At 43.8% G+C, this 26,415-nt stretch overlaps 1 protein-coding gene across 2 annotated transcripts; it reads left to right on the top strand.

The window, feature by feature from the left end:
- Positions 1-796: 796 nt before the first annotated feature.
- On the top strand, positions 797-24,710 carry LOC119171746 (glycerophosphocholine cholinephosphodiesterase ENPP6). Of its 2 annotated transcripts, XM_037422572.2 has the most exons (8): positions 797-1,325; positions 11,880-12,067; positions 13,147-13,315; positions 15,971-16,080; positions 16,913-17,074; positions 19,926-20,069; positions 21,342-21,456; positions 24,085-24,710. In XM_037422572.2, exons 1-8 carry the CDS (start codon positions 1,028-1,030, stop codon positions 24,303-24,305), a joined length of 1,407 nt encoding a protein of 468 aa, XP_037278469.2. In that variant the 5' UTR covers positions 797-1,027; the 3' UTR covers positions 24,306-24,710. The 2 variants fall into 2 exon arrangements, with proteins under 2 accessions (XP_037278469.2, XP_037278470.2); XM_037422573.2 differs by lacking the exon at positions 19,926-20,069.
- The last annotated feature ends 1,705 nt before the right edge of the window (positions 24,711-26,415 follow it).

Genomic DNA, 26,415 nt, shown 5'->3' with positions numbered 1-26,415 from the left:
ACTCCAAAGACTGAATACCTATATTATTGACTTGAAGCGAAATTTTCTATAGGGGAAGCCACGTCATTGTTTCAGCTGCACGCACTTAAAATTCGCGCGCTATGAAGCGACCGTGGCAGACGGCAGAATACCAGTCTACGGAGCATCCATCTCATGCCCATGGGTACTGTATCTCTAAAATGATAGCTCAAACGACTGTAAATCTGTTTTTTTTTTAATTTGCGTTATTATATTTTTTCTGCCTTGTCGTTTACACCAACATTTAGGAACACTGAACCGAGGCTCCACCTCGGGAGCGCTCGACGCACTCAAAGGAAACGATGGCAGAGCTACGGAATGCCGTCTGGCCGGGCAAATCGTGTCGGCGCGCGAGAGTGGCCGGTGATGCGCGCACGCGCGCCCGGACAAAAACAGTTTGCGAGCTCGTCGACCCGCCCGAGGCAGCTGCGGCAGCGAGAGCCACGGCTGCGACTCCCGGGCGGCCGTTGAGCAGACCGTGCGAGGGGTGCTTTATTGCACAAAGCGCTGCCGCAGCAGCAGCAGCGCAGATAGCGCTCGCACAATCGCACGAACGAGGCGCTATGTGCCTATTTGCGGTGGCGCAGTCAACCGCGTTTCGCGGGTTTCACCCATCATGCGTTCGCTGGCCGTGGGACCGACGGGCGAGTGAGGAGGCGCGTCGCCTCGTGTACCAACGGTGGTGAGGTGTTTCCCTTTGCCCCCGATCCTCCTCTATCAACGCCAACCTCCTCTCCCCGACGCCGGCACACCTAGCTGTTACGTACTCCTCCGAGCACGAGATAGGAACCGCCGCATACAAGGGGATAGTTGCGCTACCGGTGGAAGCAGTTAGCGTCTCTTGACGTGCTTTCGCGCAAACCTGAGTTTTCCCGCTTAACCGATTCGCCAGTTTCGAGAGAATCTCGCCGCTTTCTCGAGGCCGTCGTATCGTTGCTTCTTTGGCAATAAGTCCTGAAATAGCCACAGACCTGCATTTTGTGAACGCACATACCCGTCGGGCTCGAAAATGAGCCCACCACGGCTAATATCATCGCACAAAGTCGCGTCTTCTCGCCTTGTCGACGGCGCCTTTCGCCTTCTGCTGGTGTCCGCACTCGTCTTCTGCGGATCTCACGCAGCCTCAGTGGCGAGCCCGGGTCGACCCCGCGTGGTCCTCATCCTGGTGGATGGCGTGCGTTGGGACTACCTGTCCGAACCGGACCTGCCGGGCTTCGGTGAACTCGCCAAGACGGGAGTGAAGGCCGAGTACGTGGTGCCCATCATGCCGGCCAACTCGTACCCCAATTGGTACAGCATCGTCACAGGTGAGCTGTGTTTTTGTCTACACCGTCCCTTGATGCCACTTCAGCGCAAACTTCAGGAACGAGGGTCGAAACTGTACGACACACAAGCTCTAACTTCTAACAGAATTTTAAGGTTGAGGCGCATTTCGAATGACGCCTTTCATCTTCCTTCTAAACTCACTGTTATCACTGTACGGTGTCGTGATTTGTGGAGGTGAAGTGGAGCAGGCGCGTGGTTATCATAATACATGTGTGTCTCAACAATAAAAATTCAAGTTCATTCGAAGGTTAGCGCATGTGTTTGTCGTGTTCTCACGTCCATCGTCCCTGAAGTTTGCGCTGAAATAGAATCAATGGATTATCATCCAGCCCAAACGTGCGCTTTTTTATAAATACTGCCTTTTTTGAAAGACCGCCTGTTATGGCATGCAAAGTATACCTAACTTGTTTTTGTTCACAAATACGAAACTGATTGCTTGACAGGCACGCGGTCAGTTAGAAAAAAAGTAAACGCTAGACGTCGGTGTTTCACCAATGCTTTTTCAGTGATATATGCGTTTGGATGCTTCCGATGTATTTTAGTGTCTGAGCACACGACTCGTTTTTTCTTTAATTTTCAAAATGTAAGTATCAAGTGTATACATAACTATCTGTGCACGCTTTTAGCGAATGCATTGCAAACGAAATATTGTTTTCTTTCAATATTTGGACTCACTTTGCCTGTCTAGCTCTCAAAGCTACAGTGTTGATGTCTTCGACCATGACATGAATGAGTTGCCGGTTGCTTCAAGCTGTTAAATTGATAAAAGAGCTAGTGAAACCCGGTGGCCTTCTCGATGGCCTCTTGAAACTTTAGCTGCACGGTTCACCATTGTCTGTGATATTTGAAAACTTTATTCTCATTTAACTATTTGTCGGGCCTACTTCGAAGAAACGATCTTCAGTTTTTGTTCAAGGACAAGTCCTTCTTGTCACAACCAGCAATCACCTCAATAGGACCACCACTCCAGTTAGCCCCCCCCCCCCTCCCCGCAGCAAGTGTACAACGACATATCCCAACAAGTATGAGCCTCATCATGTTGAAAAGTGTTTCCATTGTATAAAAAAACAGGCCTAAAACGGAACGTTGGATGAGAGCCAGTTCAGAGCGATTTCTCGATAACCACTTGGGTATGGAAGAGCCACCGCCACAAGGATTGCATGAACCTTATTAGTGTGACTCTAGGATGCTCCTTAACAGGACTATAATGGCTAATGACAGCTTCGCGAAATTGGGAAGTAGCCTTGCCTGTCATTGTGGGCAATACCAGGCTTCATCGTAATGTAGCATATTACGCCTGTTGTCTGCACTAGCAACAGCTTATCTGATTACACGCTGCGGTTGAAAGCCGCGCGATACACTTAAGTAGCACCTCTCTAGTATATCGAGTGGCGTTGTCTTATCTTTTGCAGCCTATAGCAGCAGACTGCACACGCACCGTACAAGGATGTTTCCTCAAACACTGATCTTCAGACATAAGCTAAGATCCGTTTTTTTTTTTTTTTCACCCGCGTTCTGCGTTTTCTAGCCTTGCGAAGGCCATGTCCTTGCAATTGGGTGGTTACAATAAGAAAGAAAACACACTTTTCGTGAATGGCCTTTGGAGATGTTGCACCGAAGCTTCTATAAAGTGAAACTCCTCGTGAACGAACTTCAAGAAACAAAAGGAAAACAAAAGGAAATGTTCGTTAAAAGGAAACTTCGCTGAACTGAAATAGCGGTGTTAGCAACTTATTCATCAATATCATCAGCCTGTCTGCACCCACTGCAGGGCAAAGGCCTCACCCATGATCTGCCAATCAACTTGGTCTTGTGCTTTTTGGTGCCACGTTATACCTGGGAACGTATTCAATCTTTCGGCCCACATAATCTTGTGCCTCCCCATCGTGCGTTTGCCTTCTCTTCGAATGTAGTCAGTTACTCTTAATGACCAGCGGTTATCCTGCCTACGTGTTATGATCCCCGTCCATGTCCATTTCTTCTTATGAACCAAGCAACTTATTATCAGGAGTTAAAGAAAACTTTGTAGAAATGAAATTTGAGACCCATTTACTTGGAATTTTAATTTCAATCTCCGCTTATTTAGCCTGTTTTGGAAATTTCAGTAATTTGTTGTTGCACTTGTGCACTTAGTACTGCTGTGGTTATGAATTTAATCTGTGTGTCCGAACTCTCGTAAACTAAACGTAGCTGAACAGCAAAGGATTTTCCGATGCGGCTAGCTCTGCTTGTAGCTGGTGCTGAATTGTCGGCAGTGTTGACGCAAGGATCTCAATTGTTTTCGCGTTATCGCCTTGACGCTGCCTGGAGTTCATACAGCCTACACAAGACCTCAAGATATGTATATATATATATATATATATATATATTGAGAAAGGTTCACCCGTTTGGCACTCATGATAACGAGCACGTGATCGCAGGGCTAAGGCTGCAGCTACCGGATTTTCGGTTACGAAAATCCAGCTCAAAGCCGGAATGGTACGACTGTTTGTCACGTGGTATGAAGCACCCTTATCAGCGCAAAACAATGACCTCTGCGGGGGCGGCAGTGGTGCACCGCTGGCTGAACTTATCGCGAGGTCCACGGTATAGAGCTGTGCTTACAGGAAGTGTAGTTGTACTTGTGATGAGTATGACATGGGAGGCATTGAATGGTGTCACAAAATGTGTTCGTAGAACTGAAATGTGCCGTGCACTATATTTCGCTAAACTGAAATGCATTAACATCGGGTCCGTTCGTGCTTCGGTAGAGGATGTGAAAAAGATGTTGCTACAGCTGGATATTTCGTTTTATTGGCATCACTTGAAAGGGTATTATACAGTATTTCTGAGCTTTATACTTCAAATGAGAGCAAACCACTCCTTCCGTTGGCTACGAAGAGTGTCATGGTGGCTGCGCCCTTATTTTACGCTGTACAGGAAAAAAAATATAGCCCGAAACAGTCAGATAAGCAGGAAGCACCATACATGCTGGTGTATTTATGACAACTCGCTGTTCTTCCTGGCCATGTTCTGCATCGACCCCCCCCCCCTTTTTTTTTTGTTGCAAAATTTGTAATGTAAAGTACCGTTATGACGTAACATGAAAGTGTTGACTTCACATGCACGCCTGGCGCACTCGGTTTTCACATCCTCTAGATCGGTACTTTAAATTTTGGCAATATCACAAATTACGTGCGTATTTTGGGATTTCTAAAAATATGGGTAGACCATGAATTGTCACTTCGAACTATTGTTCAATGTAAAGAACAGGCTTCGAGTTGAGTCCCGCCGCGATGGTCTAGTGGCTAAGGTACTCGGCTGCTGACCCGCAGGTCGCGGGATCGAATCCCGGCTGCGGCGACTGCATTTCCGATGGAGGTGGAAATGTTGTAGGCCCGTGTGCTGCGATTTGGGTGCACGTAAAGAACCCCAGGTGGTCGAAATTTCCGGAGCCCTCCACGACGGCGTCTCTCATAATCATATGGTGGTTTTGGGACGTTAAACCCCACATATCAATCAATCAATTAGGCTTCGAGTTTAAAACTAAAAAAAGATAAGAGTTTTATTATTATTTACTCATTTTAATAGAACGTTGAGTGCCGTAAAGTGCTTCGGCGTTCGCTTAAGAGTTCGCAGGCGAAAATGACAGGTCTGTTACTGTCATTACATTTCTATAAAAAAATGTATTGTGGGAAAAAATTATATTTACATCCCAGAATAGCCTGAAAAGTCACTATTCACGTGTGGTTACCTCCCGCTTGAATGAAGAAATGACTGCTGTCGAGTAGCGTGTTGTTTAAGTATACAGACTGGACTCATGCCAAAACTGACAACGGCTGAAAGTGTCAACTCGTGGCCCCTATTTCTGCAGTCAGTGAGAACGCTGATTTCAGCAGCTTGCTGAAATCAAGTGCGCTTACTGACTACATAAAGCTGCGTTGTCACGTATGTAAAACGAAATTAACCTTTTCTTTTTTATATTTTCGGCCCGAATCCACTATATTCCCGAACCGCGCGTGTATACGTCGGCAGCGCTGATATACCTATGCAAACAGGTACTGCTAACTGCAGCGCGCAATTCTTTCCTGCTTTGTGTGATTGTGGCTGTGTTTTACCCAAGTTGATTGCACCTCTTGGTGGCAAGAGCCGTCGAGGTTTCCTTTCCCGCTTCACTCTGTACGACGCGTGGCGTGAGCTTCGCGGGCGTCAGCGACAACCAAGTAAAAAAGAGCACACGTGGGATGTGGCGCCTAACCTGTTTGCAGATGATGGTCGTGACGCTCGTATACTCCTTGACATTTTCATTTCGTTTTTCATTTTATTGAGGTTGTTATGATTGCATTTCATGAAATGCACAACACTGATTAGACCCATCCCCATAGGCTAGTAGTGGGTCTGACGGGAGAAAGTATACAAGTTGAATACAATTTGTATAAAAAAATCAGAACATCGAAAAAAACTTTGATTTTTCAAGAAAACGAACAAAAATACAAGAAGACATCATTGGGATTTCAGGTGACGTAAATGCTTGAGAGAGCGTACAGAAATGTACATAGAACACATTGTTGCACTTTGTTCATAAATACTGAAATAAACAAGTACAAACAAAACATCGAACTATGTGTAAGGCATGGTGTCAGATATATGGTGTAAGGTTTAGTATATGGTCAATACTATTGTTATACATGTTGCAAATATTTTTTGAGTGCGCTCGAAAAAGCCCTAGAATCTTTATTCTGAAGTGCAGTCGCGTTTACATCGGTGTAGGCTCATCATCGTGCTATTTTTTTTTTGTACGAATACACACAAAAAAGGAGGCAGCAGTGGGAATGTTGAGTTACCCGCCATGGTGGTCTGTAGTCGCTAAGACACTCGGCTGCTGACCCGCAGGTCGAGGGATTGAACCCCAGCTGCCACTACTGCATTTTCGATGGAGGCGAGAATGCTTCAGGCCTGTGTGCTTAAATTTAGGTACACGGTAAATAACTTCAGGTGGTCAAAATTTCCGGAGCCCTTCTCTACGCTGTCTCTCGTATTCATATGATTGTTTTCGGATGTTAAACAACAACAATTAATAATTAGAAATGTCGAGTTTATAACCCAAGGCGTTGCGATGCGATTTGGCAGATAAACTAGAGAACATTATGCATATGGCTTTCTCATTGTATTGTTCATCGTACTCCAAATTGTCTTTCTTTATTGGAAGAACACAGACCTTCAATGGCACGCTTTGTCACATGAGTAGGGCCAGCTGCTTGTATTCACGTAGTCGAGTATTTTGAGCTATAACTCGTCTAGCAATTGGGTTTATCGCCCAGGAACTCAACAACGGGTTATGAGGGGTGCTATAACGGAGTGCAGTTAATGTTCACCACCGACGTTTCTTTAATATTCATCGTAACTATGATTGTCATCGTCGTCGTGGCCTGTATTTATGTACACTGCGGCACGAACACTTTTTCGAGCAATCTTCTTGCGCAAGCGGTTTTCATTTCGTGCCTGCAAGTTTTCGAATTCCATCACCCCCGCGTTGTTTTTTGCCGACATTGACTGTGTTTCCCCTTCCCTGATGGAGTTCCGTGACTGTGACCGCCGGTTATGTGTCCTTCACATTAGTTGGCCTCCCGATCTACTATATTTTCCTATTGTCAGCTAGGATATCGCTGCTTCTCTTGTTTGCTTTCTGAAAGGTGCGCTATATCTGGCATTGCTATATCTAGATTGAGAAGCTGCGGCCGCACGCGATGCATTGAAACGTTGTGGCGGCCTTAATGTAGCTTTCAGCACGAAAAGGTGAACACGAATGCGCACGGGAAAAAGAAAAAGAAAACACAGAGCTCGGAGATTTCACAGAAAACGACCAAACATTTTTCTTTCTATAGCTTTCGCAGATTGGCACTAAGTCATGTACTACACTTACAGCGTACTCTGCTTTGATGCAACTAAAGCGTGTCATTTCTGCGCTCATACAGCGCTGGCCACCTGTGGCTTTCGCACACAGGAGGACTCTCATCCACCGCGGACCAAATTGTGCCGTTTGACATAGTTTGAGTTAATTCATTTACCGCGTGCAGTTACACAGGAAGCCCTTCGTACCGGGAAAAAAGCTGGAATAAACAGCCTGACAAGTCCCGTGGTTCCAGGTTCACTGTGACAACGAGACAGCAAAGGCAATATAAACGACAAAGGCACACACTATACATTTTTAAAAAGTGATATTGAAAGAGTAATATCACTACTGAGCCCCGACATACTTAAAAGCACAATCAAAATAGAAGTATTAGGGAGTGTACACGCATTTTTAAAAGTAACTTTGAAATTATTTCGCGCAGGCTACAAGCAATTACTCACTGCTTCAAAACTGAAGTTAATACGAGGCCGCGGAGCATACAGGCATTTGTGGAGTTGAGCTAGGCCCGCGGAAGGATCTTGTTCTGGGTTTGCTAAATTGTGTATAAAGCACGACATTTTACGGTAGCAGCTGCTAGAAAGAGAGAAGAGAAATAGCAGAGACGGAAAAGCAGAGAGGTTAATCAGTCTAGGATGACTGGTTTGCTCCCCTACACATGCAAACTTGATGCAGAAGTTTGAATAATGGAGAGGAAAGATAGAAAGACAGCACGTAACCCAGCACACCATCAATCACAGTCCATCACTCTGGCGTGGAGTGCGGCCTCACTGTGACAACCGCTTGTCCAAGTTCGTTTTTCTTAAGAACTTATTACTAAATACTATTCTTACATGTCGTTGACACAGGTAATCACAGCTGAAGGCGACGAAGCTGCCAAGGAGAATTCCGCATCTGCTAAAGAGCTGAGCAAGTAGTTCATACTTGCCATTCTGCCATGTGGTAAAGGAAGGAATTACATGCAAAAGAGACAAGGCCCTCAATATGATACCACTCACATATATGTGTGAGTGAAATCACACACAAATGTGTGTGAGTGCGTGCGCCTGATGTTTTCAAAAGTTGCGCTATCGGTGTTGGAGAGTTAGAAAAGGAAAGCACGTTTAATGGCAACAGAGATTCGTGTGGTGTGATGTAATTATCTTTACGGTATGAAGTCAGATAGGTCGAAGAAGAACTTTATTTGTACACATGGATGGTACAAGTTCAAATGGGAGGAGCCCCCATTATAGGGCCCCACTGGATTCGAAGCGATAGCTTTTAAAAACCGCTGGTTCAGGCCTTCGTTCGGCAAAGCACGTAAGCTATCTCATCGTTGTGAGATTCCGCATTTTACCGATGAAATGCACTTCGATCCTTCGTTTCAATGTGTACTTGAACTGTAGCTGAGTCGCATCTTTGATATAATAAATATCGTACTAACTTTTGTGTGTTGCTTGTTGAGGCCCGCCTTTGAGTGCTTTCTCCGTGCATGTGTTATGTGCGTAATTCATTGACTTGCTGAACACCTGTTAATTCCGCTCGTTCAGCCAGTAAAAGTTGCACGAACGTATTTATGTACCGAAATGGGGTGTCCACCTGACAGTTTCGTAAGCACAGTAGAGCTCCCCAGGAGGTTCTCACGAATCTCAGTAGCAGTATTTATTTATTTATTTATTTATTTATTTATTTATTTATTTATTTATTTATTTATTTATTTATTTATTTATTTATTTATTTATCTATTTATTTATTTACAAATACCTCACAGGCTCCAAGTAGAAGCTTTATGTGAGGGGGACTATATATACAAGAGTTCTTTGAAAAGAACACAAAACAAACGAAAAGAATTCAAAACCCACGTAGATTATACAATTGCTAAAATGTTCGATAACATACACTGTAGTAATATGACACTAATATGCGTTATAAATTTTCGAACGGTTCGAGATGTCAATGTACAATGAATGAACACGAATATAAAATACATGCTTAGGAAACACAGTCATATATAGTTAGTATTTTATTCCTAAACACCACGTGATCACCAGTGCATACCACATCATCAGGAAGGTTATTCCATTGAACTATGGCACGTGCTATAGCGCGGATGCGTTAGATGCTTGGGTGTGGCCGAAATGACGAACAAAAACTATGCTGATTATGAAGCCTGCGAGATGTGCAATGGGGCTTTGTTGGTGGAAATGTATTTACGTGCGTGCTGTAGATGACTTTATGGAATAAACATATATAGAGTGGCTGTTTTCCTGCGCAATTCCAATAATAATAATAATAATAATAATAATAATAATAATAATAATAATAATAATAATAATAATAATAGCATTATATGGCGTTTAAAGTCCCAAAGCCACGACTGATTGTGCGGGACGCCGTAGTAGAAGGCTCCGGAAACTTCGACCATATAGTGTTCTTTAATGTCCACTGATATCACACGGGCCTGTGCCATTTCGCCTCCGTGGAAATGTGACCGCCACGACCGGAATCGAACCCGCGACCATAGGGTCAGCAGCCGAAAACCCTCGTGACTGATGCACCGAGGCGCACCAAGCTATCTCGGGGGTTTCAGTGAGGTCACGGCGTTGACACTGTCGCAACAAAGCGCACATGAGCTTGGACTACCGCGGCGGAAGCATGGACCATACTGAGACTGATTGCTGTCAGCGTTCCCGCACTCGAGATATCTTTCGACAAACATGGATAAGCTCTCGCTGGTTTAGCTAACATGTATAGACTTGGCTATTCGTAACAAGAATAGTAATAGTAACACGAATAGTGCTGTGTTACTATTCTTGTGCTGAAAGGACACTAAAACGAAAAAAAAATTGCCCGCAGCTTCCCTCGGGGGAACACTGAGGAGGATGCGGACCATATAATTGGTTAACGGGGTGTTAAAGTGCGACTTACTTGGGTCGATGGCTAAATTGGTTAACGTGGTTGTGAAATGGGGTGTTAAATTGCGACTTACTTGGGTCGATGGCTAAATTGGTTAACGTGGTTGTAGGAGGGGGTGTTAAATGAGTGAACACGTACACACGTATGCGAAAGGGCGGCGCTGGTCGAAGGGACGTCGATCATTGTGTTTGTGGATTCGTTGGAATTCATTTCACCGCGACCTTGGACGTCGACGCGCCGTACAAACCAACCGACGAGCGGCAACTGAGCGAGCGAGCGCCGACCTTGAGTATATATACAGCACGACGGCGCATGCACTGTCAGCTGTTGAATGTTCTCGAAGCGCGACGCCACATGCGCGTCCACTGGAGAATCAGGAGAATTGTAGATGTCGAACGCGGTGTGTAGAGGAGGAAGGGTGCACAGATGGTGGAGGAGTGAAGCGCGCGCGGTGTGTAGAGGAGGAAGGGATGCACAGATGGTGGAAGAGTGGGCGACGGCGCGACGGCGCATGCGCGCGCGTCAGCTGTCGAATGTTCGAGAAGCGGTGCGGACGGCGCGGACGGCGCGGACGGCGCACTACAAGGCGCGAGTATAAGATGCTCCGCATCTAATAACAAATTAGTTTAGACTAATGAAGTATTCTGGAAACTCAACCATCGTCAATTTCCCCTTCGTAAGTCTAATATTAGGTGATAAATTCAATCTCAAAAGTTACACCTTTTGATTTTCCGCTGAAAGCTCCCAAGTAGGCGTCACGAATTTGTGTGTTCTTTGCTTTTTTTTCTATGTTGGCCACATTGGCTGTGTGAAATTTTCAGAAACCTGATATGTCAAGTGTGTGGTTCACTGAGAGGACAATCTGCTTCATTTTTATTGATTGGGAATCATGTGGTTCCTAGTATAGACGCTGTTAAAACCTGTGACTTCGGGACGGCTGGTGCAAGCACATAAAGGTGACGTCGCCATCCTTATTTCCTTCTCGTACATATTATCCTCTCTTTCCATTCTTTATGCTACCTCTCATCTTTATGCTCCCTCTCATCTTTATGCTCCCTTTCCGCCAGCGTAGGGACGCCAACCGGGCATGTACCTGGTTAACTTCCCTGCCTCTCTTGTTCTGTCTTCCTTCCTTCCTTCCTTCCTTCCTTCCTTCCTTCCTTCCTTCCTTCCTTCCTTCCTTCCTTCCTTCCTTCCTTCCTTCCTTCCTTCCTTCCTTCCTTCCTTTCTTTTTTTCCTTCTTTTCTTCCTTCCTTCTTTTCTTCCTTTCCTTCTTTCTTTCTTTCTTCCTTTCTTTCTTTCTTTCTTTCTTTCTTTCTTTCTTTCTTTCTTTCTTCCTTTTTCACTTTCCAAGCTTATCGCATCAAGCGTAGTGTTCTTGGTATCGTGAGGGTAGTTTACCAATACGGAGAAAATTATATTTTCGCTTTATTTTAGTGCCCCTTTCAACTGAGAGATGTTCTGTAGTACAGGAAGACGGTACGGCAAGAGCCTTTTTTGATGTTCTGTATATAAACACATTAAAGTCAATAAGCAGTCGCACTGCGCCACACATTCACTGCGTGGTGTCTTTAGTTCGACGGTCTAAGCGAGCTGAAAGAACTTTCCTCGTCGTCGACCAAGAGCAATACAAATTGTTAGACCTTGAGAGTACCTTTGTTGACATAGTGTGAAACTACGCACCCATTGAAGACGATTTTATTGTGCTTCAGTACGCGCTGACACTTTTCCTTCCTCGCCTTTTGTGCAGGTCTGTACGGGGAGCGGCACGGTTTCGTGCAGAATTACATGTACGACGATCAGTACGACGACTTCTTCATGATGGCGCCCCACCCGAATGCGTCGCACCCGCACTGGTGGAACCACGCTGAACCAGTCTGGGTGACGGCCGAGAAAAATGGACTCCGCACGGGCATGTACTGGTGGGACGGCTGCCAGGTATGCGCTCACTAGCTTTGTGCAATCTCTTATTGGCGCCAAAAAAGTGAGGTGGTGAGGGGAAACATAAACTTGCTGCAAAAGGAAGTTTTTGCTCAGGAAAGAAAAAACGGAGAAAAAAGGAAGAACGTCACAGGGTCTCTTAAGCATTTGCTTAAAGCCATCATATTTTTCGCCTCAGTTGAAGTAATGATCCTCGCCCGTCCCCTACAAAAAGCATTCTGCACCTAACGTTATTTCGCATGGCCTCTATGATCGGAGTCGATATAAGCTTTTTGCACCACACCTGGTTTTGCACTGCCTCCGTGATCAGCCCGCTTTTCACCAAGCGATCATGTCTTGTGATAACGTCATTTTTTGACGTTTATCCTGACGTCATGGTTACGTAACACAATTTCGGTGATCTGTGATTTCATGATGACGTGACATGATGATTTTTAGTATCGGTTGTGTTTATGTTCGCGGTAAATGTTGGCGCTTTGTGAGGCATTGAAGCTGTCACGTTTATGTAAGCTATACTTTAGAGGGTAGACCGTATTTGGTAGTTACCAGAAGCGTTATCACTGTTTAAGTATATCAGTGGTTGCAATATTACCCCGTCGCATTCGAAGTGGAATTTGTTGGCGTCGGAACGATTGCCTAAAGCGCAAATACATCCTCGTGTAGTCGAGTGGAATCACAGTTCAGTTCGTTGATTCGTTTATTTAAAGAAAGTGTTGCCAGATACGTTGAGAAAAGGTTATGTCACGCAAGACTTGTAGTTTTGTCACATGTAAAAATTGCAACAATATCTGCAAAAAGTTATGTAAATAGCACAGTGCTTTTTTATGTACAAAAAAGAATGTTACCAACAAAACTTTATTAATAAAGATTTAGCAGCTTTTGTTCATTTGTCAATAAACACGTACACGTGGGTGAGTCTAAGAATCAATACGTCTAAAACTGATGAAGGTTGTTTCAAACGCTATGTGGCTAATGTAACGGGAACTACCGTAGACACAACCTCAAGGGTCTTACTGGGTTAGGAAATCGAGTTCACGCCGTTCACCCCTCTGTTTTTTTTTTCTTTCTACCTTCAGGTGGAAATACGAGGCTCCAGGCCGTCCACATGCATTCCATACAGGGGTTACTGGCAGTGGCCTACGGTTGAAAACGACACTAAAAGCGCACTATCTGAAATAGTGGGAAAATTTAAACAGAATACACTCGACTTCGCACTTGTTTACTACGAAGCCGTCGATGCAGTAGGTATGTAGTCCTGTTATGCTTTCTTGTGAAGCTGTTAAGGGTGACGTTGATGCGAATGTTTCAAGCCGGCTAGCTTCTATCCTGGTACCGAATTTTTCTTCGTTATAATGGCAACATCTGAAACTTCCGGTTGAATAAGAACATGGATAGACGATCACACACTCAGTCTCAGTCTTACTACTTGAATGTTCATGCAATGTAAATGTACCCCAAATGGAAATTTTCTGCACTAGATATTAAGCACATGCAAGTAAGATCTCTCCTGATTGCCGCTCACCTAAAACAACAGCCATGCATATAGTATTCGCATGTGAACGCCAGAGCAACACAAAAATTAAAAAAAAACGGAACCAAGTAACATTTTTATGACAACAGGGATGCTTTTCCGTTTATTTATTTCTGTCCCTTTCTCGTGAGCAACAGAAAGAGTTTTTTTTTCCTCTGCAATTCACGTGTAACCAAACTGGGCGCCACGGCAGTGTTCCTATGTTCACTGGCTGAGATATTGGGTGAAATTCGATTTCAATTTTAATTAAGTTTATTTAGACTTCACAGGAGTTGCAAAATTCACAAACAGTGGTGCTGCGGGGTGAAAGTAAAAACAAGAAAAAACTTTAAAGCTTGATTAAGGCTCTCACACCATTTGTTAACCATAGCGATAGCAGGGCGAGATCATTATTCATTGTACACTATGAAAACATGGCTCGCGGGATCATGTAGATTTGCATGTTAAAGCACACATAAAATGTTCAAATGAAAAAAAAGTGTAAAGGCTTTATCCTAGGAAAATCCGCGATTTCAGCGGTAATAAGTAGCTCATCATCTGTTAGTTCGTTTCGTAAGCGCAGCCCCTCACTTGCATATTATAACTGCAGTAGAGTAAATATGTCGCTGTTATCGCTAGAAAGGCGAATCCTTGATAGCAATGGCGACTTATTACGAAAGTACATGAAATATTAACACCATAGCGCTAAGAAGCTCCCTTCACGGAAATTTTGGTGTCCGTGGTGGCACGGGTGGTTGGGAGCTAGAAATGGACAAAGATGCTAACAAAATACATAATAATCTTCGGTTCTAGTGAGAATCGGAAAAGGTGTTGTGCTTGGCAAGCAGGGTGTTTTGAAGACCCTACGTTACAAAGCACCAGAGCCCCGCCGCGGTGGTCTAGTGGCTAAGGTACTCGGCTGCTGACCCGCAGGTCACGGGATCGAATCCCGGCTGCGGCGGCTGCATTTCCGATGGAGGCGGAAATGTTGTAGGCCCGTGTGCTCAGCTTTGGGTGCACGTTGAAGAACCCCAGGTGGTCGAAATTTCCGGAGCCCTCCACTACGGCGTCTTTCATAATCAGATCGTGGTTTTCGGACGTTAAAGCCTACAAATCAATCAATACAAAGCACCAGACGCAATTGATCATTCTTATGAGCAACAGCGTCCACCAAGAATGCAGCGGCAGGTGGCACCTTACGAACGCATGGTAAAGGCTCTGTCGATTCGCAAAAGGTAGATGGTGTAGTGGGCCCTTCGAAACTGTATACTTGCAGTAGGCATATTATAGAACAGTTTTAAATGGTAACTGTTTAGCACACATATGTTCGTTTCCTTGCGGCATGCTCTTGGGTGTCCACCGCGAAACTATGCAATGTAGGCGATAGTAATTGAGAAGGCGATGCGTATAGAGACCCGATTATGCAATCGCGTTATACTCTCGAAGGTGCAGCACAAGAGTCCTGAAATTTTCTATTCATATTTTCATCGGCCGTGAATATCACATCAGCCGGCGTGGCAGCTTAGCAGGCCAAGGTGTCGCCCTGCTAAACTTGAGGATGCGGGTTCATTTCCTTGCCACAATGGCCGCATTTTTGCAAAGCGCGACCATACCCGTGAGATTAAATGTAAGTACAATTAATGGCGCCTATAGGTTCCCTTAATTTTGGCCATGTATACGTGGCCAAAATTATTCCAGAGTCCTCGAGTACAGCAAACCTTAAATTGTATGGCGGTTTTCGCGCGTAAAACTCCTTAAGTTGAGCTGAAGTGGTGATGAACACAATATAACTAATAATTAAATTAACTTGCTAATTAAAATAGTTCATAATAAATAAATTAACAACCACAGCTTCACGCACTCTTTAGTAAATATGTGCAGGTTTCCCTGGATGTCGGTTTGTACTCATAGTCACAACGTTATCGCGAACAGCATGAACAGCTATTAGCATCGCCTGCCATTTCTGCGCGCAACTGACACTAGATTTAACGCAAGCAAACTGCCGCACTAGGGGCTCTAGAAAGGCGGCGCGCAAGGCGCTACAGACATCTCGGCTCTTCCAGCATTTGCACGTGCCGCAGTCTTGCGAGACAGATGACACAGGCCGTCTATGTGCTCAGTCAGAATGAAATGCACCCGACACGGCCGAGCTATCTACAGCAGAGGATATGCGCCCTCACGAAATGAACCCCACCCCTACCCCTCCGCCCCCATCAGAAAACAACAGTTCGTCGTTGCTCAGAGCATCGATTTCATGTATTCGTGTGCTCATCCATGGATCCAGAGCTGTCGGGTCCGGATATCCTGAATACCTCCCTACTTTAGCAAAATTATGTATGCATCCCTGCGTGTGCTACATGGGATTGATATGAGCTGCACCTTGGTTTCAGGACATGCCAGTGGTCCTGATTCTATGGAGCGAAGAGAAGCGCTCAAGAGTGCCGACAACGTCATCAAACACCTGCTTGACGAAGCCAAAAGGCAAAACATACGCGATCAGGTAAGGAAATTGTGGCTGAGAATAAACGAAAATACTAAATTTAAGCAGATGCAGTCTTTCTCTTTTTATATCCTTCTGCACTCTTCTTCTTGTCTTTTCAGACGGTGATTTTATATGACGTGTTCTCTTCGCCGATGGTGGTTTCCGTAACTGTTAGGCTTGTACTCGTAATTTGCAGGAAATATTTAGCAATGGGTGCAATCTCGTCACTGCAGAAATATATGCTTGCCACTGGAATAACCGAGTGTTACACTTTAGGCTTCTAGATAATGATTCTTTGAGACGCGAAATTGCTTTATCTAATTATGACTTTGCATGTAGCATTCCATTTGCAACAATTGAGTAGAACTGGCCTCACGCGAGAACGCACATAGTGCTTATACGCAGCTACACACATAAACGCCAAGAATTTTTGCGTATATTTTTGTGCAAGCCGACGGTTTGACGCAAATAAATTGTGTTAATTTGCGTACGACGATATAGTCTATCCTGTCACAAATTCAAGAATACTTTAATTGAACAAACACAGCACACGCGGACTGGCGCAGTAAACAGAGACTCAAAAAAACAAAAAGAAGACTGGCCTTTAGGTGCATGGTGAACTGAACGTTGTTACTATTTGTCCTAATATACTTAGCGAATATTCGGTGTGTTTTCTGTCTGTGTACCACTATTTAATGTAGAAGCAACAATATCACGCATGCAAGACGCGAAAATTATTGAAATATTGAAATTGGTCTTCATTCATAAGAGCACCTTTTTTGCTCATTGATGCTAAACGCGCAATAGCGTTAATTTGGTGTCTTGAATTGGTGTCCTTCGGTTCCTGTAGCTCAGCCTCATCGTGGTGTCTGACCACGGCATGACCGACACCAGCCCGGAGAAGTTTGACCTGATCGACATTGAGCCACACATCGATGCCAATGATCTCCATTCCATGCTCGATGGTGGGTCGTTCGTTATGCTTCGGCCATACCCGGACAAGATTGATAAGGTATGGTCAGTGTAAAAGTGGGCGTTATATTTCTTAAAGCTCCTCAAAACTGGCAATACTGCGGTTCGCTAGCGCTCTCATATATGTGTCATGCAAAGCGTTAAGTGCCTGCATTAGAGGTAAAAAAAATGCCAGATGCTCTACTACCAAACGGTATTCATCTGCTACAATGTATTATTTATTTCGGCTTGTTTATATACTGCTCAATACAAGATCCTAATGGCTGAAAACTGTTATGTTTGTAAACAAGATCGCTTACAACTTCCAAGTATTTAATGCGGAGGGATGTTATGGGTCTTCAATTAAAAAAAAAACTTAGAATGCATTAGCTGTATAACAGATAACATGTCTATGCTAAAAATAGTTATATATTTATGTTGTTGACGAAGCTCATCATCACTAACTTCGTGGATATGCTGTGATTTCACGAAGGAAGGAAAGGTAAGGAGAGGCCCTGACGTCACTCGTTGTGAAGCCGCGATGAAGCCGGAAGTCGGCCATATTGACTAGGCAAATTCTCCTCTCTTGTTTACATATGAATGCGAAGCAGAAGGCGCGACTCCCTCTCCGGCTCGGAAAGCACGTGGGCTGCGCAGCGCGTGTGTCGTCACGATCCGAAACTAATGGAACTGGGCTCCTCACTCTGAGCCAGCGGGACACCTTCAGCGAAATCGCTTCGTCCGAGTAATAACAGGGAGAAACAGCTCGCCGACAACGAAGCAACTACGAGAGAACGCGCGCTAGATGCACTGACAACGGTGAGTGCTTTCACGTCATTAATTCAGCAACTGTACAGACAACACGATCGGTCGTGCGCCTTCTACGGTTGCATTCCGCCACGCGGCCGACGCAGCGTCCGGCCACTGTGTCCCGTGTTCTGCGTGAAACTCACCGGCGTCAGCATTCTGCGACCGTGGTGACTTTGAGCACGGTGCAGGTGACAGTTGAACGTGGTTGCTGTTACGTTGAGATTACATGCAACGCTGGTGAAGAGTGTACCAAGCGGAACAGAAAAGGTGTTTTAATACGCACATGCAAGTGGTTACTGTACACACACAACACGAAACTACGTATGTGCACATGGTCCTCACGGCGTCTTGCTGGGCTCAACAGCGTCGTCCGTTGTCACAAGCAGGAGCACTGCTCAACCGTCACTGACCTGCAAGGCGTTCGTCGTCATTCAGCTTCATCATGGTGCCCAACGCAATTTCGCTGAACACTAACTGCTTCATCCGCGTCATCCGCCGCACGACACATGGATATGCACTTGTTCTACGCACTGTTGAAACCCCGTGATGGACAAAGGGATTTGTAAACGTTGCTAAGAGTAATGTAACAGCCAGGAGAACACTGCGTAACCAATAACGCGGTTTAGAGCACAGATATTGTCCGCCACGGCTCAGCACGAGACCTGGGGAGGCACACATTCCACCGCCAGCCGCGGCCATCACTGCTAGACCAGCTCCACTGCGCAACACGTAACCATAGCAACGCCGCCATTGTGCCTAGTGAATATGGCCGCCAGAATGTCATTTCCGCCACATTTTTTACGCCCTGCGCCGGCTGGGCATGCCCTCTCCTTACCTTTTTCCTTCCTCCGTGTGTGATTTCATTATAACAGCGCCATATGTCCTCTTTAATCGTCAAATATACTAAAACAACTAACGCCATCTAGTGATATTATTTCGAAGTACAGATACATACAGCGCCATCTAGTAAGCAATTCATAAACTACGGGTGGCTACATACATACTACACACAAATGGAGGAGGGAACGACCCAGACTTTAAGAAGCTCCTGCCCCAAAAGCAGATGGTTTTGGCAAATGTGCTATAGGCCTCACATCGTCGCGCACCCCTGCCCACACTCCCATTGTACGGACACCACATTAAGTCACATATTAGGGTCTTCACCACTGTAACAAGAAAACTCCTACAAATACCTTAGTGTGACACTCACCTCCAACTTATCTTGGAATCTCCATATTGATAATGTTTGTTCATCTGCCTTTCGTAAACTATGTCTTCTTAAACATAAACTTCAAAGTGCTCCCACGAATGTTAAACCACTTTGTTACACAGCCCTTGTGCGGCCAAAACAAGAGTACGCAAGCATTGTATGGGATCCTTATATAAAACGTAATATACACACTCTTGAGCGTATTCAAAGAAAAGCTGTTAGATTTATATTCAACAAGTACTCCAAGTTAGACTCACCCTCAGATTTAATGCTAGCCAACAACATTCCCTTACTGCAGATGCAAAGACAAAAAGCTAGATTAGAATTCCTTGATCAACTTTTGAACAAAAGAAAAATAGCTCTAGATCCATCCCCTTATTTGACACCCCTTAGTAGCCGGCCCACCCGACACCACCACCCAAAGGCCTTGATCCCATATTTTGCTCGCACAGACCTACTGAAGTATTCGTACTTTTCAAGAACCATATGTGAATGGAACTGTCTTACTAATACATGTGATGAATGAACTAACCTACCAAACAACCTTCCTCGCCCTTTATTGTTTCGTTTCGCAATTATTTTATTTGTATGTGTATTACCACCCTGCTCGGACCTCGAGTCTGCAGTATTGAATAAATAAATAAAATAAGTCTACAGAAAAAAGGCCCCCGACAGCACTGCGACGAGAAATAATAACAACAATTGATTGGATTGGATTCGATAAACATTTATTGGGTCCTATGGAACAGAAGTCACTGTGTCACGGTAACTAAAGATATCATCGGCTTCAATTAAAATCTATCCGTGACCAAAGCAGAAATGCTCTGTAACCTGACTTCCCGAATAACTTGCCTAAATGGTACATAGCCTGCTTCCATTCCAACTCTTGCAGGTTTATTCCAAGCTGAAAAGCTTGAACATAAAGGGCCTGAACGTTTTTAGGAAGGAGGAGTTGCCTAATTTGTACCACCTCAAAGATACTCACTTGACGCAACCCATTGTGCTCACAGCAGATCCTGGATACCAGATCAAGAAGGTACTTTTGTCGATAATATCACTTCATGGCTCTGTTTGAAATATTTTCTTCCCTGACGCCGGTTGTTGGCAGCAAGTTTTCGGCGAAAGTCGAGGACGTAGATCATATTTGTGATTAAGCATATATATTTTTTCAAGAGCAGGAATTAAACAGCTGCGTCAACCTTTGATGGGTCTAAACAGTTTTGATGTGAATAAACAGCTGCGTCTTCAGTTTTATGAAGATATTTTTGCACCAATCTGAGCCTAAACCGTGAAACTTGTTGAAAGGGCGCCAAGCTGTGCCAAAATATCCGACCATCCTCAAAAGTTTTCTGACTGCCCCAATTATAGCGAGAATTGGAGGCAGCGTCAGCCATGATAAATTTGGGCACCATCATGGAATTTAATCTAGACGCGCAAACTTGACCGTAACTGTGTCGACCCCGCTGGGAAAGGAAAGAAAAGATTAGAGTGATTCGAAAACTTCCTGGTATTGCTCTACCGCATGCGGAGTGTTTTATATGCCAGTTTCATTGCATTACAAGAGTTCAGTGCAAATTAGCGTACCAATATTTATAAGGGGCTCTTAGTACCAGCTGTTTTCGACATTTTTCTTTAATTACAGATAAGTGCCCATGACGTATAGCGCAAGTGATACTTGTATTATTATTATTATGGCTTAAATCTTAGAAAAAATACTAGCACTCATTAGGAGTGGTGTATGATGTTTCTGCGGCCCCGAGGTACAATAAACAAAAACGTACGCTAGTTTTTTTTTTTCTCGTCACCCCTCTCCCCTCTCCATACTCGCTATTGTTTTACGAATATACCGAATTGATAGGTCACTAGGTTGGCTGGTCTACACAAGCATTTTCAGCGCCTATCAAATCATTTGACAGGCGCTGCTAGTGCTAATATGGACAACGTCATTGTTGTTCCTGCGGGGTATCCCTAACAGTATTTCAACCAACTTCGTTTATTGAAATAGAAAAAATCACGTGTACCGTGCACGTTTCAGCTGATCTTGAATGATTTGTACATATTTTTTGTTTTCTTTTCTAAAAGTAAGCCTTCTTTGTTATACTGCTCTATAGTTAGGATTTCGTCGTCCAAAAGCAACGTTTTGTTGCCCGAAACATTGCTTCAAATCCCATTTCGTCTGTTGCAGTCTTGAAAGGGGAAAACGATCTCCCTTCTAATGTTCCTGAAACCCGAAAGTGCCAGAACTGCAAAGTGTTTTTTTTCCTCCTTTACGAGAATTTCTGCAATCGTGCCATTTCTTCTTTATCAGCTTCAAGGGACGGACAAGCAGGTGCCTCAGTCAAATAAGATATACAATGGAAACCATGGCTACGACCCTATGAAGCTTGAGGACATGCGTGCCATCTTTTTAGCCACTGGCCCAGGTTTGTGATTTGCTGATTTTTCCAGTTCCCGTCGACCAGTGTAACTGCTGCCGACAAGTTTCTCATGCCTACAGTGACATGAGCACAGCAATGTATAGGCCCAGAGCCGCAGTTTCAACAATATTGCATGCTAATTTAACTATGCATGGACTTCACATTGTAGTATGAAACTAGCAGAACCAAATTTCTTAACTCAATGCGTGCCGAGCATTCTCCGCGCTATATTTAAACGGCCACTGAAGTGAAAACATTAACGTCAGATGACACTACGGTGTACACGTGCTACAGCCGTGCCATGATGCAGTTAGAACGATAGAGTAAAAAAAAAAAAACCACAGGAGAGAACTCTGGCGTTCAGTGATGGAACTTGAAAATACTTTGATGTCAGTAGCGATACTGATTACTGTTCATTTTGAACACGTGGTGGAGGAGCACATTTCTGTCCAAGAATATTTCGCCTGTTTCCATAGGAACGTACATATACGTGGTAAGCACAAAATAACTCGGTAATAAAATGTTTATGTATTTTCAAATACTTAACCAATTCTTGTTAAACAAAAATCATTTGTTTTCTTGTTGTGATAAAATTGCCATGCGCCACAGATAATCAATTTGAGCACCTGTATTATTAACTAGTTTTTTCGTAAACTACTGGAGATGTTTGCGACAAATTTTGCGTGTCCGAAAACTTGCTGAATCTGCTTCTCAAAGTCATCTTTGTGTGTGTTTGTGCGCGTTTGTTTGTGTGTGTGGTCTTAACTATCATTTTGGAAGTTGATTCAAATAACGCATGTACCCGCAAATTTAGTGTAGGTCAGGTCACTGATATTTGCATTGACGTAAGCTAGCTATGTTGTAAAGTGTATGAAACATAATTTTTGTTCATGAGAATTGGTCAAGTATTACATAAGCTATAAACGATTGGGAACTAGACAATCCCTTTTACGCCCACCTTGTACGACAAAAAAGGCCACTCGACAGCGTCATCCTTGAGAAAAGTTATGCATTTTTTAGGCACAAACTTATGATGTGAATGCGATGTGCTTACATGACCCAATTAGACCTAAGCTGACATATGGTCGCATATTGCCACAAGCGTTTTTTTTTTTTTTTCGCTCTAGGCTGTATTCGGTTTCAGCGACTGTCAGTGCGAACCACGACTAGAAGCTGTTCTAGAAGCTTCATCATTTTTAGTAGAGTGTTTTGTCAAGATTACGCGCACAACGCGAACATTACAGATTCTCGTGGAACTTACGGGGCCGCAAGCGATAACGCTGGAGTATTCGATGGCACATGTACAAAAGCCGACGAGTGTCACCGCTTGTCAGTTGATCGATACCCGATGCTCTGTTTGCCGATGTCTGGGCCAATGTCTATATATTGCTGTAATCTCACTATCTGTTCCCCGGCGACAAGTCAGGCCAAATAAACAGTTTCATTTTGGACAAGCCGTCTCTGCCTACGTCAGGGTCACGACCTCACGACAATATTTTGGAATTCGAACATGAAACGTACATCAGTAATCTTCAGAGACTGCAGCGAATTGTGGTCAGATTTATATTTAACAAAAATTTCAAGATCCGATTGATTTTTCCACTAATCTTACTAAAATTAGCATTTAGCCATTCGAGCGTAGGAGACAGACTATAGGGCTTCCTAAGCTGCTTTACACTAACAGTTAATTCCTGTACCTATCCCGATATCTATCGCAGCTGTTGATGAGAACAACACGCGAACTTATAGACATGATGCATTAACACATTTTGAGTGGTCTATTTACTCCTAGTACTACTTCTGTATTTCACTGTATACTTGAATCGACATCATAATCTTATATTACTATTTTATTTTCGCCAAACGTATTCACTGTATATGCCATTTGTCGCCCTTCATGCTTGGTTTATGGTTCCGCAGTATTTGATGAATAAAAATATGAAATACAGGATTTTTTCCTGAAATAGTAAGATTGAATTTTCTACGGGGAATATTACTGAAATTTTAGACACATCGTCCTTGTAGTTTTCAAAACATGACAGTTCTGCATCAACATAGCACTTCCAGCGATACTGTCAGTTAGTGAAGGCTGCCTAGAACGCATAATTTAGAATTCCCGCTGCTCCGTCATTAGGCCTCTGCAATGACGTGGACCGAGCTGTCGTGTCGTCATTTCATGAGCCTTTGTGTTGGGGAAAAAGTAAGAAGTTTGAACTTACATCTGGGCTGTAGGGTAGCTGGGAAAGCTGTGACTTGTGACCTTTGGTCAGGAAGTCCATGACAGCGAAGAAGGTGTAACTCGGCGGATTGCCGTGACTTTTTTTTGCCGTTGAACGGCGTCCTGACTCTTGCTTATGTTCAAGTTGTTCTCATTCCTCCCAAAAGCTTTGAGCCTCTCACCACTTGAACGACCCATGACAGGGCAAGGTACATTGAAATGGTTTCGCCATACACTCGATGTACACTCCATGAACGCCGGGAGATGAGTGACGACTTGCGCGCTAGTAGCAGATGCCCCCCAACCTGACCAGTGCAGTAGCATTCCCATCCTTCACGACGTATTTGTGGGGGGAAAAAAATCAGTCCTACTACTTTCTGGACAAACCCTTCATGCAGGACTAACTCTTCATGCAGGACTGAAACAAGGCTTCCAGAACGGACCGGTGCGCATGGTAGACCACTACAACGTCATCTGCCGGCAGCTGGGCATCAAGCCACTCGAAAATAGCGGCAGCCAAGATAACGTGCAGGGAATGTTTGTCGGTGGAGCCAGCGGAAGCAGCACGGCCGTTTCACTCTCTCTACTGGTTGTGCCCAACATCTTACTGGCGGCGCGCAGTTACCTGTACCACTAGACAGTTACATTACACCGGGCCTAGCGGGATAGCGGTATCGTATAGTACGCATACGCAGATATGTACGTTATCCATACCGCTTGCCGTGCGCGCGCTACCTTTAGGATATACCGTTACCATGTTAGCGTGGTGTACGTATAAGTGTACGCAAACATGGCGGCGCTTTCGGACGGCCGTTTCGAAGTGATTTTGGCGTATAGTTGTTGAAAAATGCACTTCGTAGCAAGCGACTGCTTAAATTGGTTTAGCTTGGCTTCAGTTCGCTTCGATGACAGGGTATTACGGATAAGCTAGCGTAATTTTTGACATAGCTTCCCATTCATCTCGAACGTCTCTAGGCCTAACGAGATCGATGTAAGCAAATCGGCAACATGAATGCTTTCGCGTTTGGTGCGTGGTTCAAATTTATTTACTTTTGTTACTTCTAAAATGAATTTGTAACAATTCTTCGTGCGGTGACACAGGCAAAACATTCTCGTTTGCTTTTACTTTTAAGTGTTTTTTTAACTTACCGACTCTCCGATAGGTGCTGCTACCATCCTATCTTATAGACACTTGAACCACGTAAACGCTATCCCGCTAAGCTATAAGACACTGTCCGTGACGAACGTTTGCTGCACGGTAACGCCACTCCCTTAACGTCCGCTATATATATATATATATATATATATATATATATATATATATATATATATATATATATATATATATATATATATATATATATATATATATATATAATGGGAAAGAAGTGTATACTAAAGGCCTCGTTTTTCCGTGTTTTGACACAATATTAATGAAATGTAACAGACAATAATGTCAAGGAAAGTATAGGCGAGGTTATTATTAGACCAAATTGTAAGGTAAATGTGAAGAAAGAAAAGTGAGTGAAAAGATACCTTACCGTGGGCATATATATATATATATATATATATATATATATATTGCAGTTAGTTTAACCTTCTAACCAGCGTGCTCTGGTCATCTACCGCACAACGAGTTTTAATTGTGTTTCGTCTCATCGCCAGCACAATCGTTTTAAGACTTTGTACCCTTTTCTTGATGATCCTGGCCAGATGGCCTAGAGAGGCACTGAACAAAACGTTACAGATTGCCGACACGGAACAATCACTGCTTAAAATTTACGTTTATCTTAACATACTCCATCCTTGTCAGCCAAATGAAAACTTTCGCGCTTAACGGACTTAACAACAAAACTGAGCTGATCTTCGTGCGGGATGAAGCTAGGATGACAGACTTTGTCCTTCCTGAAGCGCTGTTCGATTACGCTTGAATAAACTACGAACAATATTTGTGAAGTAGGCTTTTGCAGTTAACAAAGTGTTCGCAGAAACATTACTTGAAGCGCATTTTGCATTTTTATTAAATTTTACTGAGAAGCTATCGCTTCGCACGGCTGAGTTTTGAAACATATAAAAACAGGGCCCATTGTTTCCACTCTACGACTGTGAGACGAAAAAGAAGCAACTTTTTAAAGCTTCATTCACTTAGATTGTTTTGTATTAGTAGGCAAAGGTGAAATAAGTGTATATGCAGCATGACCTTTCTTTTTTTGTGGACGTGAGGACATTTTCACCTGTGATGTGCATCCTCACGTGGCTACTTCAATGCTAAGCTAAATCAATGCGAATGTGCACATGAAACACGCCTCTCCTGAGCCAGATTATGTTGCTGTTGCTTTTTGACAGTGCTGTACTTTTAATTCCTCACCATTGATCACTTCTTACCTTATAAAATTAAATTCACCTCCGTTATTTTTTTCGATAACATCATTAAGATGTCATCATCGTTGTTTGGTGTAGATGTGCTATCCTCGGTCATTAATTTCTGGGTTTTATATTAGGCGTCTTTTTGGGACGACTGAATTTCATACGTTGGTAGGATCATTCGTCGTTTTTATTTTATTTTTTGTTTATATTTATTGTTTTTTTTACTTTTTCTTTACCGCCATTTGAAGCGAGTCGCTGAAAGTGTTGACACAATTTGCATTCAGGGCTTAAGTTTTTAAATTGAAGAGAAGTCTGGCTTGGCTATCTTAGGGTTCTTTGTGAACTTTTGAATATAAGTGTACCAAGCCAATGTTTCAGAA

Source organism: Rhipicephalus microplus, chromosome 4 (genome assembly GCF_043290135.1).
Source record: "Rhipicephalus microplus isolate Deutch F79 chromosome 4, USDA_Rmic, whole genome shotgun sequence".
Classification (NCBI taxonomy): domain Eukaryota; kingdom Metazoa; phylum Arthropoda; class Arachnida; order Ixodida; family Ixodidae; genus Rhipicephalus; species Rhipicephalus microplus.
This window is presented reverse-complemented; position numbering and strand designations above follow the sequence as displayed.